Source organism: Dreissena polymorpha, chromosome 5 (assembly GCF_020536995.1).
Source record: "Dreissena polymorpha isolate Duluth1 chromosome 5, UMN_Dpol_1.0, whole genome shotgun sequence".
Lineage (NCBI taxonomy): Eukaryota > Metazoa > Mollusca > Bivalvia > Myida > Dreissenidae > Dreissena > Dreissena polymorpha.
In genome coordinates, this window is record NC_068359.1 from 41,735,550 (window position 1) to 41,749,207 (window position 13,658).

Sequence of the window (13,658 nt, forward strand, 5' to 3'; positions counted from 1 at the left end):
ATTCTTAATGTGTTTTCAACAATACCATGATAAATATTATTTTTATGTCCCCCACTATAGTAGTGGGGGACATATTGTTTTTGCCCTGTCTGTCTGTTGGTCTGTTGGTCCGTTGGTCTGTTGGTCTGTTTGCGCCAACTTTAACATTTTGCAATAACTTTTGCTATATTTGACTAATTAAACAAGCATTATTCCACCATTTTGACTAATTTGTTTAGCACGAGCGCGATTATTCCCGATACTGTTAATAATCGAATCAAATAGCAATGCCCGACACACCACTAAGACAGGATTGTTCGAAGAACGCGCGTATAAATATTTAAAATATGTACGGATACTTCGCGTGTGGCCGGTTGACTTATATATTTTAATTTCACTTTCATTCTTCTTTTGTTTTTCTGTTTTGTATTTATAGATATATGATAAGCAATATGTAATTATGTATAATAAGCCGCAAAAACTCCGCGTAACACCCCGTTCTCCGAGTGATGCAGCTAAGAACTGCATGGAAAAAGACATTCGCTATCTTTGATCTCATTCATTAAACTCTTTACCTTTCCTCAACTCCAACCACAATCAACGCCGTGTATCTTTTTAAAAGATGTTTCTTGTTTTATTTAACTAGGTATACGACTTTATTTGCTCAAACATCATGTACTTTGTCTGGAACTTACAGTTCTACACATTTTGGTATTATTATCAAACCCACGTGGGTCTCGTAAACATAAAATTTCATACATGTAACGAATCATGTCAATAATTTTAACAAATACTTAAAGAGAAGCAATATAAATCATGTTCCGGTGCTGCTCAAGGCAAACGTAGCTTGAATGAAAACAAACGAACAATAGCTGCACATCGTTTAGAGTGCACATGACCATAAGAATATGAGTGTGTCAAAGTATCAAACTGAAGTCTTTTTTATTAGCCAAGTTATGATCATAAAAATAATGATTTTAAACAGTTAAATTATGTATCATTTAAATATCATTATGCAAAACCTTGAATATACTTAAAAATACCATACCATCAGCAAGAATCGAGCAATAATTAGGCCTTTACAATTATTTGACCAATATGTTCGTTCATACAAGCATTATATAAGTATATACGAGCAAGTGCTTTTCATCAGCGGACAAGTTAGATTTTATATGAAATTGTACGTGGGCAAGTACACTTTTAAGATATATGTACCCTTGATTGATTTATAAAACTTATTTAAAGTTTGGATCAATGTTAAACGAATTAAAAAGGAAAACACGTTAGCTGGCGAAATAAAAAAACATAGAGAGGAAAAGAAGAAAAGCGCGGATCGACTGCTGAAGAATGATGTGTATGCATGTAAGGTTTTTTGTGTGAAAACATGTATATTAAGTTATATTTTGGACCTTTGATAAGTAATTGTGTCGTGATAAGTGTGCCATGACCATTTAATTTCGTAAATATTATATATTTCTATATTTTATTATTTCGCATGCTTATCCTGATAAAAATTTAGAACTAAACAGTCACAATTTCAGAAATATCATAATAGTTATACAACTACTGCTTCTCATTTCGTTTCATGACGAGGCTCGTCAATGTTTTCGGAACCCTCGAAGAATGTGGCGTTACTCGAAGAGAGTAATGAGAATATTTCCTAACTCTTTTCCAAGTGACCATCTTTAGGACGAGCAGTGTGACGCGGGAAATACTGGTAGAGGCGAAAGTGAGCATTCATTTTCATACTCGAAGCGACCCGTAACGGGGCCCTATTTAAAGTGGACATGTTTTTCTGGCTCGGATTTTGACTGGGAGTCGCTGCCTTCCTGTACAGTTGTGGTCGGAAATTCGATTACAGAAATGGGTTCACTACCTGTCTGATCAGTTGAGTCATCAGAGATGATATCGAGGTCAACGCGTTGCGAAAGCTTCGTTTCTATTTCTTCGTCTATATTCCAGTTTGCACGAATGCATATCTCACTGTACGCGTTACCACATTCAAACACCACTGACAAGCGTCTATAACAATGTTCCTCCCATGCAATGACAGGTCGGTAACTTTTATATAGTAATACTAGCTTCCACTAAACAGTCACGTTTGTCGGTATTGTGAATACAGCACAATGCACGCAGTCGTTCATCGTACACTTTAAGTGATGGACTAACATCGAGCGCCATTCACCGAGTTAGTGCTTGGACCCGGACACGGTGAGCACTTGGCGGTCTCCAATGTAGCAATACAAGGACAAAATTCGAACGGTAACAATTACAGCAAACACATAATGATGGAATTGCCGTTACAGAAGGCTGTTAACTCTACCGGCACTCGGTCTATCCAGTCCCAACGATTCTCGCGTTAATCCCATCTTGTAATGCTCCTAGTGAGTCTATCCCATTCAAAAAGCTTCCATTAGAAAAATTCGCACAGCGGCAGCATTATGATTCGTTCCCACAACGGATTGCCGTCGGTCTGCCTTAGGTGTGGCGCTTTGTTAGGATCCCAGTCTCCGAGATGACAAAATGATCCGATTACACAACCATTAGGTCAGGGTTGATCACGAAATAACATGCTCTGAACTGCAGTTCTACTTCTGTGTTGGACATAAGTGTCTTATATCGAGTGTTGCCTCGGGAATCTTTCCTGATTCAATCGATCTGGAACATGGTCGGGGAGACTTAAAATTTTCAGTAGCGCTATCATATTAATTCTACTACGGCATACAATACCAAAGTGGGATTAAATCAATTGATGTTTTAAATGTTATAGACTTAAAAAAAGTGTTATCTCGTTTATTAATTTGAATACATTTATTTTGTCGAAACCTAAATAAAGATCTATTTTAAATAGGCCTCTGTCAATTTGCAACAAATGTGAAGATTGGCTTTCAATATTCATACTGTAATGTTTCTAATAACCCGCCATACCCTATTTTTTAGCTGACCCTAGATTTTTCTCTTCGTAGAGACATTTCAAGTTGAGTTTTCGATAGTATTTACTACATTCATTTCATCTTATTGCAAACTAAGCTTTTACATGCATGTGTATAGAAAGATGGTTTACCTCGTGATTTGTAAGATGTCTGACATTGAACATCATTATTGATGTGAAAAAAAGAACTTTGTATAATGAAAAATGCCGACCTCTTCTTTCTTTGGAAGATGTTAGCGTAGTGCAAACAAATAACTTATTTGTTTGGTATTAGATAAGTAATTAATATACTGCATACAATCACGGAGCGTATATTGAGTCATCTAGAGTCCGTGATAAAATATACTATTTAATCCGGCTATTGTAAGGGACTAGATCGATAATGGATAAAACAAATATGTCACTGGTTTACGAGATGGAATCTTTTAATAATGGAACATCTCTGAGCAAAAACGTTATGTTCGCGTCACAACTACAGCATGACGTCATGCCGTAATGTGCGTAAGAAACATTAACGTTGTCCCAGGTCATTGACTGTACCAATACTTTAGCGCTAATTATTTTCTAAACAGTTTAATTGCACACTTTAGAAAAAATATTTTACAAAATTTGGGACAGCAAATTAAGATTTAAAATGCATTTTTATGGTTCCTAAATCAATCGATTAACATAGCCAAATTGAAGATGCAATCAAGGAATCCGACATAAGTCAAAACATGGACGATGAAAATTGTTTCTGCAGACATTCACAAGCATCAGAGGCGGCGGATGCGGTTCTGAAGTTTGCAGAAAATATTTCAGATGAAAAGAAAATTCCATTAAGTCTTGTATGTGCTTAAAATATAAGCAAGTTATATTTGTCATTGATAGTTAACATTTTGCAAATGTAATAGTTTTCGGATATATTATTTCGGAGAATTTGTATTATTCTTTTTAACTTTAAACATTATTAGGTCAATAAAATGCGAATTGTCAGAAAAGTTTTTTAATATTCCATTGTTTATTGTCTACCACAATCAAAAGCAAAGAAGGAATGGTTATTGGTTGCAATACTTAGCTGCTAAGGGGCAGTACAGTTTTCCTTATGTAACTATCCTCTATTCCTATAACTTCGTGCAGCCCTATAAGATCGTGTACTTTTTTATGACGTAAACTTCTAAGCAACATTCAAATGCACGTGCCCGAAAACTTTTCACTTTTGTAACGCGAAAATTTCCAAAGCCTATAAGACAACAATCATGAGAAAAAAACAATAAATATGATATAAATTATCAGTTTTTCTGACCTTGTTCCAAAGAAATAGCCTAAACAATGTTTAAAATCTGCACATTTCTTTCACCAGACAGCTATGTTTGTCAATGTTTTGATCATAAAATGTTGTTAGAGTAGTTTCGCCTGGAGGCCCGTCTCGAATTTGTATTGTGCTGTCTGTACTTTGCATTACAATACGATTAAAGTATGCTGTGTATGCAAAAAATTTTACCACCAAATGATGATAGAGACCATACATACGTTAAGATCATGACCGGCCTATTGCGAAAAATGTTCTCACTGTGTCAATTTGGGATTTTGTCACAAAACAACTGTCATTAGATTTAGAAGGGGTGACAGCTTATCATGCCCCCATTGTGAATATAATTTTATTAAGCTTTTTTCCGTAAGTAAATACACTTTATCTAGACCTCTGAATACAGTTATCACAGTTCATATTTCGTTTTTATGAAGACCAGTTTTGTTTAAACCATTCTTTTCAATACAGTTTATTCACGAAATTCATCTAAACCAACACATATTTAATATAAATAAACACATATTCACCAAAACATTTATCGGTTAATATAAACACATCCCAAGGCCTCGCTGTGACGTCATCAAAATAGGTGCACGATCTTATAGGGTAATTCTGTGTGAGGCAGACTACGATGTTCATGAATGTTTAAAGGTATGTAACTCCATTATTATTATCTGTCAACCAACATATTTCACTCGTTATTTGTTAAACAAAAGATAAATATTCAAGTATATATCAAGTTTAGTTATTGTCTAATAATTTTTCATGAAACATGCCTTTGAAGTTTAAGGTGCACGAACTTATAGGTTTAGAGGCTATATTACTTGACAAAATCTGCTTACTAGATTTCAACACTGTTTCACATAAATGTTCCAGTAATTACCCTCAATTTAGTAATGCTAACTTTGTTTAACAACTGTTTTTCACTTGAATTTACTGATTTAAGTTGTTGTTAACTTAAAATAAGTAACTTAATATCTAAAGCCTCTTAGAGGTTTTAAGTGCCAAAACAGTGGTATTTCTGATTGAACTCTGGTTGTCATGTTGTTGTTGTTTTTTTAAGTGGCTTGTTTGCTGTCATGTTTGTTGTTTTTTTTAAGGGGCTTGTTTACAGATTTTGGCATTTTTGAAGTTCATCATTGAGTCCTTTAAATTGATTCATTTGAACACCGGAACTAAAGAGCTTCTGTATAAAATAAGAATAGAAACCATGAAAGAACAACATTACCGTGTCATTGGCTGAAACCACTGACCTTTGTATTACAACAATTGCCTTAACCACTGGGACATGCCCGCTGTTACATTAGGTCCTGCATTTTATGCATTATTTCCATGAAATCATGTATCCATGTAATATCACATAATATAGCAAAAATAACTGAATCACTCCAAATTATAATTATTGGGTCATTCTGCGTTTCAAACATTAATAATTTTAGCAATTTTCTTACAATAATTACTCATAAACCAAAATGTAATTTCAGTATTAACCTTAGACTTATGAGTCAAAGCGCTTAAGTCCAGTATTATTTTGTGTTTGCCTCTTGCTAACTGCATCAACATGATTCACAGAGATTATTTGCAGGAGTCAAACATAAGAAAATTGGAAATTACTTGCATTGAAGAGCAGTTTTCTGCTTCAATTGTAATCCTAGGTTTACGTTATTAGTGTTATTTCACTCTGAAATATTCCATGTTCTTTTGTTTTAAAAATGTATGAAAATAATTTGGCAAATTGTCATTATGACAATATCTGAACAAGTCTCTTAAACACATGAAATTTTGTCAAAAAAATTGCATCATGGAATTATTTTTTCCAGATACTGGGGTCTTTGTTTTTGAAGACTTTGCAGAGTAAAGACACTGAATTGACTAAAAGCAAATATATTCAGAGCACAACAAGTGTCAAACAAGATGAATCTGAAAATGCTGTGTTCAAGGATGAATTGTCAAAAGATGCATTAGCAGGAGGTTCTGCCACATTTTCATTGGACGGTAAGGAGGAAGCTGGAAAAATCTCAGACAAAAAATCTTCTAATACTTCCAAAACAAGGGAGAAATTTTCAAATCCAATAAAAAAATCAAAGTCAGCAGATATATTGAAAGAAAAAAACAAAATTGTATCAGAAACTGATCCAAAGACTGATGTTGACATTATAACCATTGATGATGAAGAAGAAGATGTCAATCACAATGCTAGTTGTGAGATAGAAAAAGTTGATATTAATTTTATGTCAACACATGAAAAATCACAAAATAAACAAGAATCGCAAAATAAACAAGATGATATAAAAAATGAAAAGTGTACAAATGTTACTGATAAAAAGACAAGCTCAACAGCAATTGCTTTTGTAAATACTAATTCAAATGATGATGATCTGTTTGAAATGGATTGTGATGAAATTGATGACAATGCGGCCAGTAATGATGTTCAACAGAGTGCATGTATTGAAGATGAAGTAGATCCTGATGTAACAATCATAAGTGATGATGAGGATGATGTAAACGAGAGTGAAAGTAAATCTAAATCAATAGTTTCCAATGGTGTACCAGCAGATCAAAAACTGACGGTGGAGGTTGGATTAAAGTCACACCAAGAAGGCAATACTAGTAAAAAAACAAAGACTGAAGACAATTTGAAGAAAAGTCATATAAAAAAGACTGAGGAAAAAAGTTCAGTCAAAACAGAAAATGACTTAAAAAATAAATTCTTAAAAAATGATGTAAATGAAGACGGTCTTTCTACTGACATCAATAAGTCAGAGAAAAAGTCAAATGTTTCTGCTGAATGCAATAAAGTTGAAATGGGTGCAAATGCAGCAAGTATTCTGGGTTTAATGCCTTCAACAAAGCTGATAAAAAACTGTTCAGTTAAACTTACTGCAATAAAAGCCAGTGAAGCAAATGGATGCGTATCAGCCTTTTCATCAGACCAGTCAGAGGCAAAAGATTCATCCCCAGTTGTTCTACTTGATGACGAACTTTTAACTGTAGAGTTAGAACTGGTTTCTGACGTGCCTGATGTAAACCAGGCTAAAACAGACTGTTCAGGTGAAGGTAGTAATCATGTAAGCATAGCCATTATTATCTTTGTTGTTTTGCAAAATACAGGTTGACTTTGGATTGTAAATTAATAATTATTTTCTAAAACCCTTGTACTGAAGCTAATAAACTAAATAAATTGTTGTAACCTTCAATTCAATGGTATTAAAATCTCTTTACTTTTCTAAAATGGGTGCAATATGAGGGATGCATATGTTAAGATTGTAAGGTTCATTAAAGAATAAAGTAACATGTTTAGATATTTCAACTTATTTTATAATGATCTTCATTATGCATGTTTTATGCTGTTGACTTAAATACCTTTGTTTAATTCAACTGTCATACGATAGAACATTCACCCTAGTACAAACTATAGAGCAAAATATCATTGTAAAGACTTGACTAAAGATTCTAATTAGAATACATTGTACCATTTAAAGCTTCATCAATTTTGGTTTCAGAGTCATGATACATCTAGTCAAAAGAGAAAAAGACGTCTTCTAGACTTTGACAAGAAATGGCACAGTGAACCAAAATACACTCCCGATCAAGATAAGGTAGTGACTGCTCTCTTTAATGCCTTGTTTTAGTTATTAAAAATAGTTGTAGTGATTCTTCATGTTGGAATGTAGACACTTGTGCAGTAATCGTGTGAAAGAATGATGTTCACATTTCTATTGAAAAATAATCTCTTGTATCTATTAATGCATGGATTTTTGTTCCATACTGTTTCTCCCATAGTTTTACATAAAGTTAAAGTGACCATTTTTTATGAGTTATTTTTAAGTTCTTTTTCAATGTTATTTTTTTATTTCCAGTACCTTGCTCTTCCTGGTGGTATTGAAGCGAACAGCGTGAGTTCAGTCGAAGATTATGTTGGTAGATCAGCAAGTCCCACTGTTAGCCCGTCTACTATAGATTGGCAGAAACCTGGCCTTTACAACAGTGTTAGTTTGAATAATAGGAGCCCAAAGTCCGGTAAAACCCGTGACAAGAATGTCGACAAATCAGGTGAAAATGGTAAAAAGCAAAACAGCAATAGTGATGACGATACCCAGAAAGACACAGAGTCGCCAAAAAGTGTTCAAAGTCAAGGAAAGAGTGAGGTTAATGCTTCCAAGGTGAAGGTTACTGGAATAAAGAGAAAAAATAACAAAGCATTCAATAAAGCTAATTCAAAGTCTGATTCGAGTGTGACTGGAAGTTTGTCATCGAGACCAACTGTTGGATATTTTTCTGTGAACATTGGAGGAATGAGAGTCAAAATGCGGGGTGCTAATCGTTATGCTGTCTCACAAAAGTTTTCAGGGAACAAGAAAGGGTCTGGAGCCAGTGACAGTATTAATAATGCCAAGAAAAAGCCCATCAGAGGCAATCAAACATGATAAGCATTATGTGTCTCATTTAGTTTTTAGTATTGCTACTGTCTATATTACTTATTTTGTGAAAAATGGTGTATTATTCTATCTAGACCAAAGGTTCTTTGAGTAATTTTTGACATATGATTAAATTTAAAGCAGATTTTGTATTCAAGGAGAACATTCAAGACAAATGTTATTAATATTTAGGATATTTAGATCTCACTGAATTGTTTGAATAGGAAGATACAATTGTATGAGTGTGTTTTTAAGAAAGACTGCATTTTTATGCCCCCTTTTCGAAGAAAAGGTGGCATATAGTGATCGGACTGTCCGTCTGTCTGTCTTTCCGTCACACTTTGCGTTTAGGTTTCGAAAAATGCTCATAATTTCTATGTCCCTTGAGATATAACCTTCATATTTGGTATGCATGTGTATATGGACAAGGCCTTTCCATAGGCACAAAAATGTTTACCCCTGTGACCTTGAACTTAGGGCCCGCGTTTAGGTTTCGAAATCTGCGTTTAGGTTTCGAAAAATGCTCATAACTTCTATGTCCCTTGAGATATAACCTTCATATTTGGTATGCATGTGTATATGGACAAGGCCTTTCCATACGTACACAAATTTTTACCCCTGTGACCTTGCCCTTGAACTTAGGGTCCGTGTTTAGGTTTCAAAATCTGCGTTTAGGTTTCGAAAAATGCTCATAACTTCTATGTCCCTTGAGATATAATCTTCATATTTGGTATGCATGTGTATATGGACAAGGCCTTTCCATACGCACACATTTTTTTACCCCTGTGACCTTGACCTTGAACTTAGGGTCCGCGTTTAGGTTTCGAAATCTGGGTTTAGGTTTTTGAAAAATGCTCATAACTTCTTTGTCCCTTGAGATATAACCTTCATATTTGGTATGCATGTGTATACAAACAAGGCCTTTCCATTCACACACAAATTTTGACCCTGTGACCTTGACCTTGAACTTAGGGTCCACGTTTAGGTTATGAAATCTGTGTTTAGGTTACGAAAAAAGCTCATAACTTCTATCAAGCGTTTATAGGGGGCATAAGTCATCCTATGGTGACAGCTCTTGTTTGTATCTGGAAAGACATTAAAATGTTGAGGAACGATACTAGACAACATTTAATTGTCTTCGATTAAGATGGCATTAAAGCATGTGTCCAAAAACAATGTCACCGGGTCAAATTAAAAAAACAACGTTAATACCACTGTACAAGCTAAATTTCTGATTGAATCTTTATAAAACTTTGTCAGAATGTGTATCTTGACAATATCCAGGCTAAGTATAAATCTGGGTCATGTGTCCAAAAACAAGGTCATAAGGTCAGGTCTTTTTTTAAACTTATTACCAATCTAGAAGCCTAATTTTGAACTCAATGAAACTTGGTCAGAATTTTTATTTTTACAAAAAAGTTTGAATCTGGATCAAGAGGAATTAAAAGCTAGGTCATCTCTCAAACCTTAGAAAATACACTCTAGTAGCTACAATCTTGATTAAACATCCTCGGAATCTGATATTTGATATGGCAATATATAGTCCTTTTTTATTTAGGTAAAGTTTGAATAAAAAACTAGGTCATCAGGTCAATCTTCCTTACTTGCATCATTCCCAAATTCTCATGAAACTAAGATAGAACCATTTTGTTTCCTTGTGGTTTCAACTCATTCTGATCATGAACTTTTACTTGTTGTACTAGCGCTTGATTGGTCATTGTCGGCTCGGGTACTACTTACATGTACCCCGGGTACTCTTTAGTATACTTACATGTACCCCGGGTACGGTAAATATACTTAAATGTACCCGGTCGATATTAGACTGTACCCGAGTTGTAATTCCACCTAAAATCGTAAAACGCTCTACCGATTCCCAATAAACAGTTCTGTTTACTAAAACAAACTTCTCTTTTAAAAAAAATGCATCAACATGCTTTTTTTGTATTAGTAACAATAATATAGAGGCCATTTAACAGCAAATTGACATAAATGTGAACATAATTGATTAAAAAAAAACAACCACAACGACCGATTAAGCGTTAAAATTCCCGGGACTGTTTTAGTATACTGGGGTATTTACCCTATCCAGGGTACATGTAAGTATACTTAAGAGTACCTAGGGTACATGTAAGTAGTACCCGAGCCGTCAATGACCAATTGAGTTGCACTAGCCAGCCTTGTAAATATAAATTAATTAATAAGATAAATATAGGCTCCAGCTTTAAATAAAGAATGTACAACGGTAACATTAATAATTTATCATGTATGAAAAAAATTAAGAGATGTGTTTATAACAGACCTTTTTTTTTAATTAACCACACATTTACTAATAAATTTACTAAACTTCATCTGCTTAATCCTTTCAGCGCGGGAACCGAATTTTAAAGGCCTTTGCAAACAGTTTGGATCCAGATGAGACGCCACAGAACGTGGCGTCTCATCAGGATCCAAACTGTTTGCTATTCTGATAGTATTCTTTGAAAAAAATCTAAGAAAATGCTTATTTTAGAAATTCAGCAGACGACATTTTAGCAGACGACAAATTTCTCAGCATGCAAAGGGTTAATATAACAGTGTGATAGGAGGTATTACAATCTGCTAGTGCCAATATGACACTTGAGTAAATGATGTGAATCGCTCTTGTAAATTATGCTGTAAATTACCTGATTTGTTGTGAATTTCACATGAATCTGTGGGCTAGCTGTTGTGAATTATGCTTATACCATTCTTTATTTGTTGTGAATTAAACTTGACATGTTTGGTTATTGTATTGTGAATTGTTACAAGATTACAAGTGCATAATTTTGCATCAATGCATGTAATAGCTGTTTATAACGACCGTGAATGCTATAATACGTTCATGTACGTGTTCCGAGCATTGGTTTGAGCGTAAATATTTTGCGGTCATATGTGGAAAACATCATCAGACGGACTTCATACATTATGTTAACTCGTGCCCAAAATAATATAAGTTTATTTTGTATACCGGTTACTACAAATGAAACAAGCAAATTCGTTGAATTGATATCCCCCACCAATATACTTCTGGACACGAAAGTTTTCTGGACGGATGGACAACGCCAACGTGCATCATCCTCTTATCCATATATATACTCATACCAAGTTTCAATGAAATCCGTCAAAGCACTTCCAAGATATGGCTCTGGACAAACACAAAAAGCATTTTTTCAAGATACAAAGGGCCATAGCTCCGTTATTATTTAATGGTGTACAATGCCATTTGGCGTGAATCATCCTCTTATCCATATATATGCTCATACAAAGTTTCGATGAACTCCGCCAAAGCACTTCAAGGATATGGCTCCGGACACAAAAGAGCCGGAAGGACGGACGGACAACGCCAAAACAATATCCCGCCGCCTATGGCGGTGGATAATAAATGCAAGTCAATTATACGTTTAAATACATGTACTAGACACAATTCGAGTCGCAACTTCTGCACAAGCATTTCCATTCACATTCATAGCAAGAAAAGTTGTGTGATACATTTTTAAAACCAAAAAAGCTGTGTTTCCACTAACATCGCCAAATAATATAGGGTAGGTAGGTTGGCCCACCATTTTATTTATGGTTAACCTTTTTAAAAACATAAAAAACTTCGAATTCCCACTTCAAAATCGATATTTACTGCAAGAAATCTTCCACGTCTTGTTGTAACATAATTTCATGTACATATAAAAGTTTACTTTGCGAATATAATTAAAAGTAGATACAATGATTGAAAAATCAAACTGAATATCACTAAAATTAAGGGTCGGCGCCTAAACTTAGATTGGTCAGTGTTAGATTGAAAAATGATTGAAAAATCAAACTGAATATCACTAAAATTAAGGGTCGGCGCCTAAACTTAGATTGGTCAGTGTTAGATTGAAAAATGATTGAAAAATCAAACTGAATATCACTAAAATTAAGGGTCGGCGCCTAAACTTAGATTGGTCAGTGTTAGAGGAAACGAACCACGCGTTACGCCTTATTGCAGACTGGCCCCAAATTCGCACAGCTCTTTTAAATTGTCTTATAGCGTTTGGAATCGTGCTAGTTTGACCTCATTAAGTCTCTTTCTGCAAGGTCATATGACATATACAAACTTGGCTTTTGATCCAATTTACCCAGTGTTCAGTGCCAATTGTTTGAATTGAAAGTTTAAATATGTACCGCTTGCTTCTGAATTCGACGACCTGCATGTCCACTGTGCTTCCTTCTTCACAATAGGGTTGCTGTATTTACAAGCCAATATTGTCAAAAGTAATTGTATTTCTTAAGTAAATTTGTTAATCTCTAATGTGTACATTACCGCTTTGTTTTTAAACTTCTATGGAGTTATGTTGTGTATTAGCCAAAATGTGCATAATTGCACTGTTTATCGTAACGCCATACTGTTATATTGCATGCGCTTGCAAACTCGAAAGTGACGCTAAATCGAAATTTATGGGGAAAAAATTGTCGCAAATTTCTATTCGATAGGCACGTAAGAGGCATCACTGTGAATATGTTTTACAAAATAATTGAATAAAAGATTAATCGAACGAGCGCTCACATTATGTTGCCTGTTCAATCCCTTACAAAACTGAACAAGTATTTCCCTAATTTTTCTTTGGATAATCATTGCATCCGGAATATTAATTAAAGGTCGGGTTAAACAACAGTGTTCGTTATGGCGAACACAGTTTTACCGATACTGAACAAACTTACCAAAACTCCATGCTGTTTGAGTTCTGAATTATTAATGCTCACAAATACTGACCGGTTGAAAACCAATGAGTGTCGTGGTGCCTGTAAATACACTGTATTTAGGTATTCCTTTCCAACACAATTTAGTCTTTCCGACAAAGTTTCGCGAGGCATCTGGATTGATAAAAGCAGAAACCATGGATACATTAAGGCTGTCTATTGCTATGTTCACAATATGTGTGGCAGCTAACGTAACGGTAAGCGCGCACGTGTCAGCGGGTCTACACGACGAAAAATATGCATTTTATATGGTACCTGTTTTTACGGGATTCGTAAACATGGTATT

The 13,658-nt window shown here is 34.7% G+C and overlaps 1 protein-coding gene across 5 annotated transcripts; it reads left to right on the forward strand.

Moving 5' to 3' along the window:
• Nucleotides 1-3,605: 3,605 nt before the first annotated feature.
• LOC127832558 (papilin-like) lies at nucleotides 3,606-11,381 on the forward strand. 5 transcript variants are annotated; one of them, XR_008026956.1, is made up of 5 exons: nucleotides 3,606-3,738; nucleotides 6,023-7,270; nucleotides 7,706-7,801; nucleotides 8,063-9,440; nucleotides 9,606-11,381. XR_008026956.1 is itself a non-coding variant. In XM_052358080.1 (4 exons), the coding sequence occupies exons 1-4, from the start codon at nucleotides 3,628-3,630 to the stop codon at nucleotides 8,627-8,629; spliced, it is 2,022 nt and encodes a 673-aa protein (XP_052214040.1). In that variant the 5' UTR covers nucleotides 3,606-3,627; the 3' UTR covers nucleotides 8,630-11,381. The 5 variants fall into 5 exon arrangements, 1 of the variants encoding a protein (XP_052214040.1); XR_008026957.1 differs by having other exon boundaries at nucleotides 8,063-9,130; nucleotides 9,296-11,381; XR_008026958.1 differs by having other exon boundaries at nucleotides 8,063-8,971; nucleotides 9,131-11,381.
• Nucleotides 11,382-13,658: the final 2,277 nt, after the last annotated feature.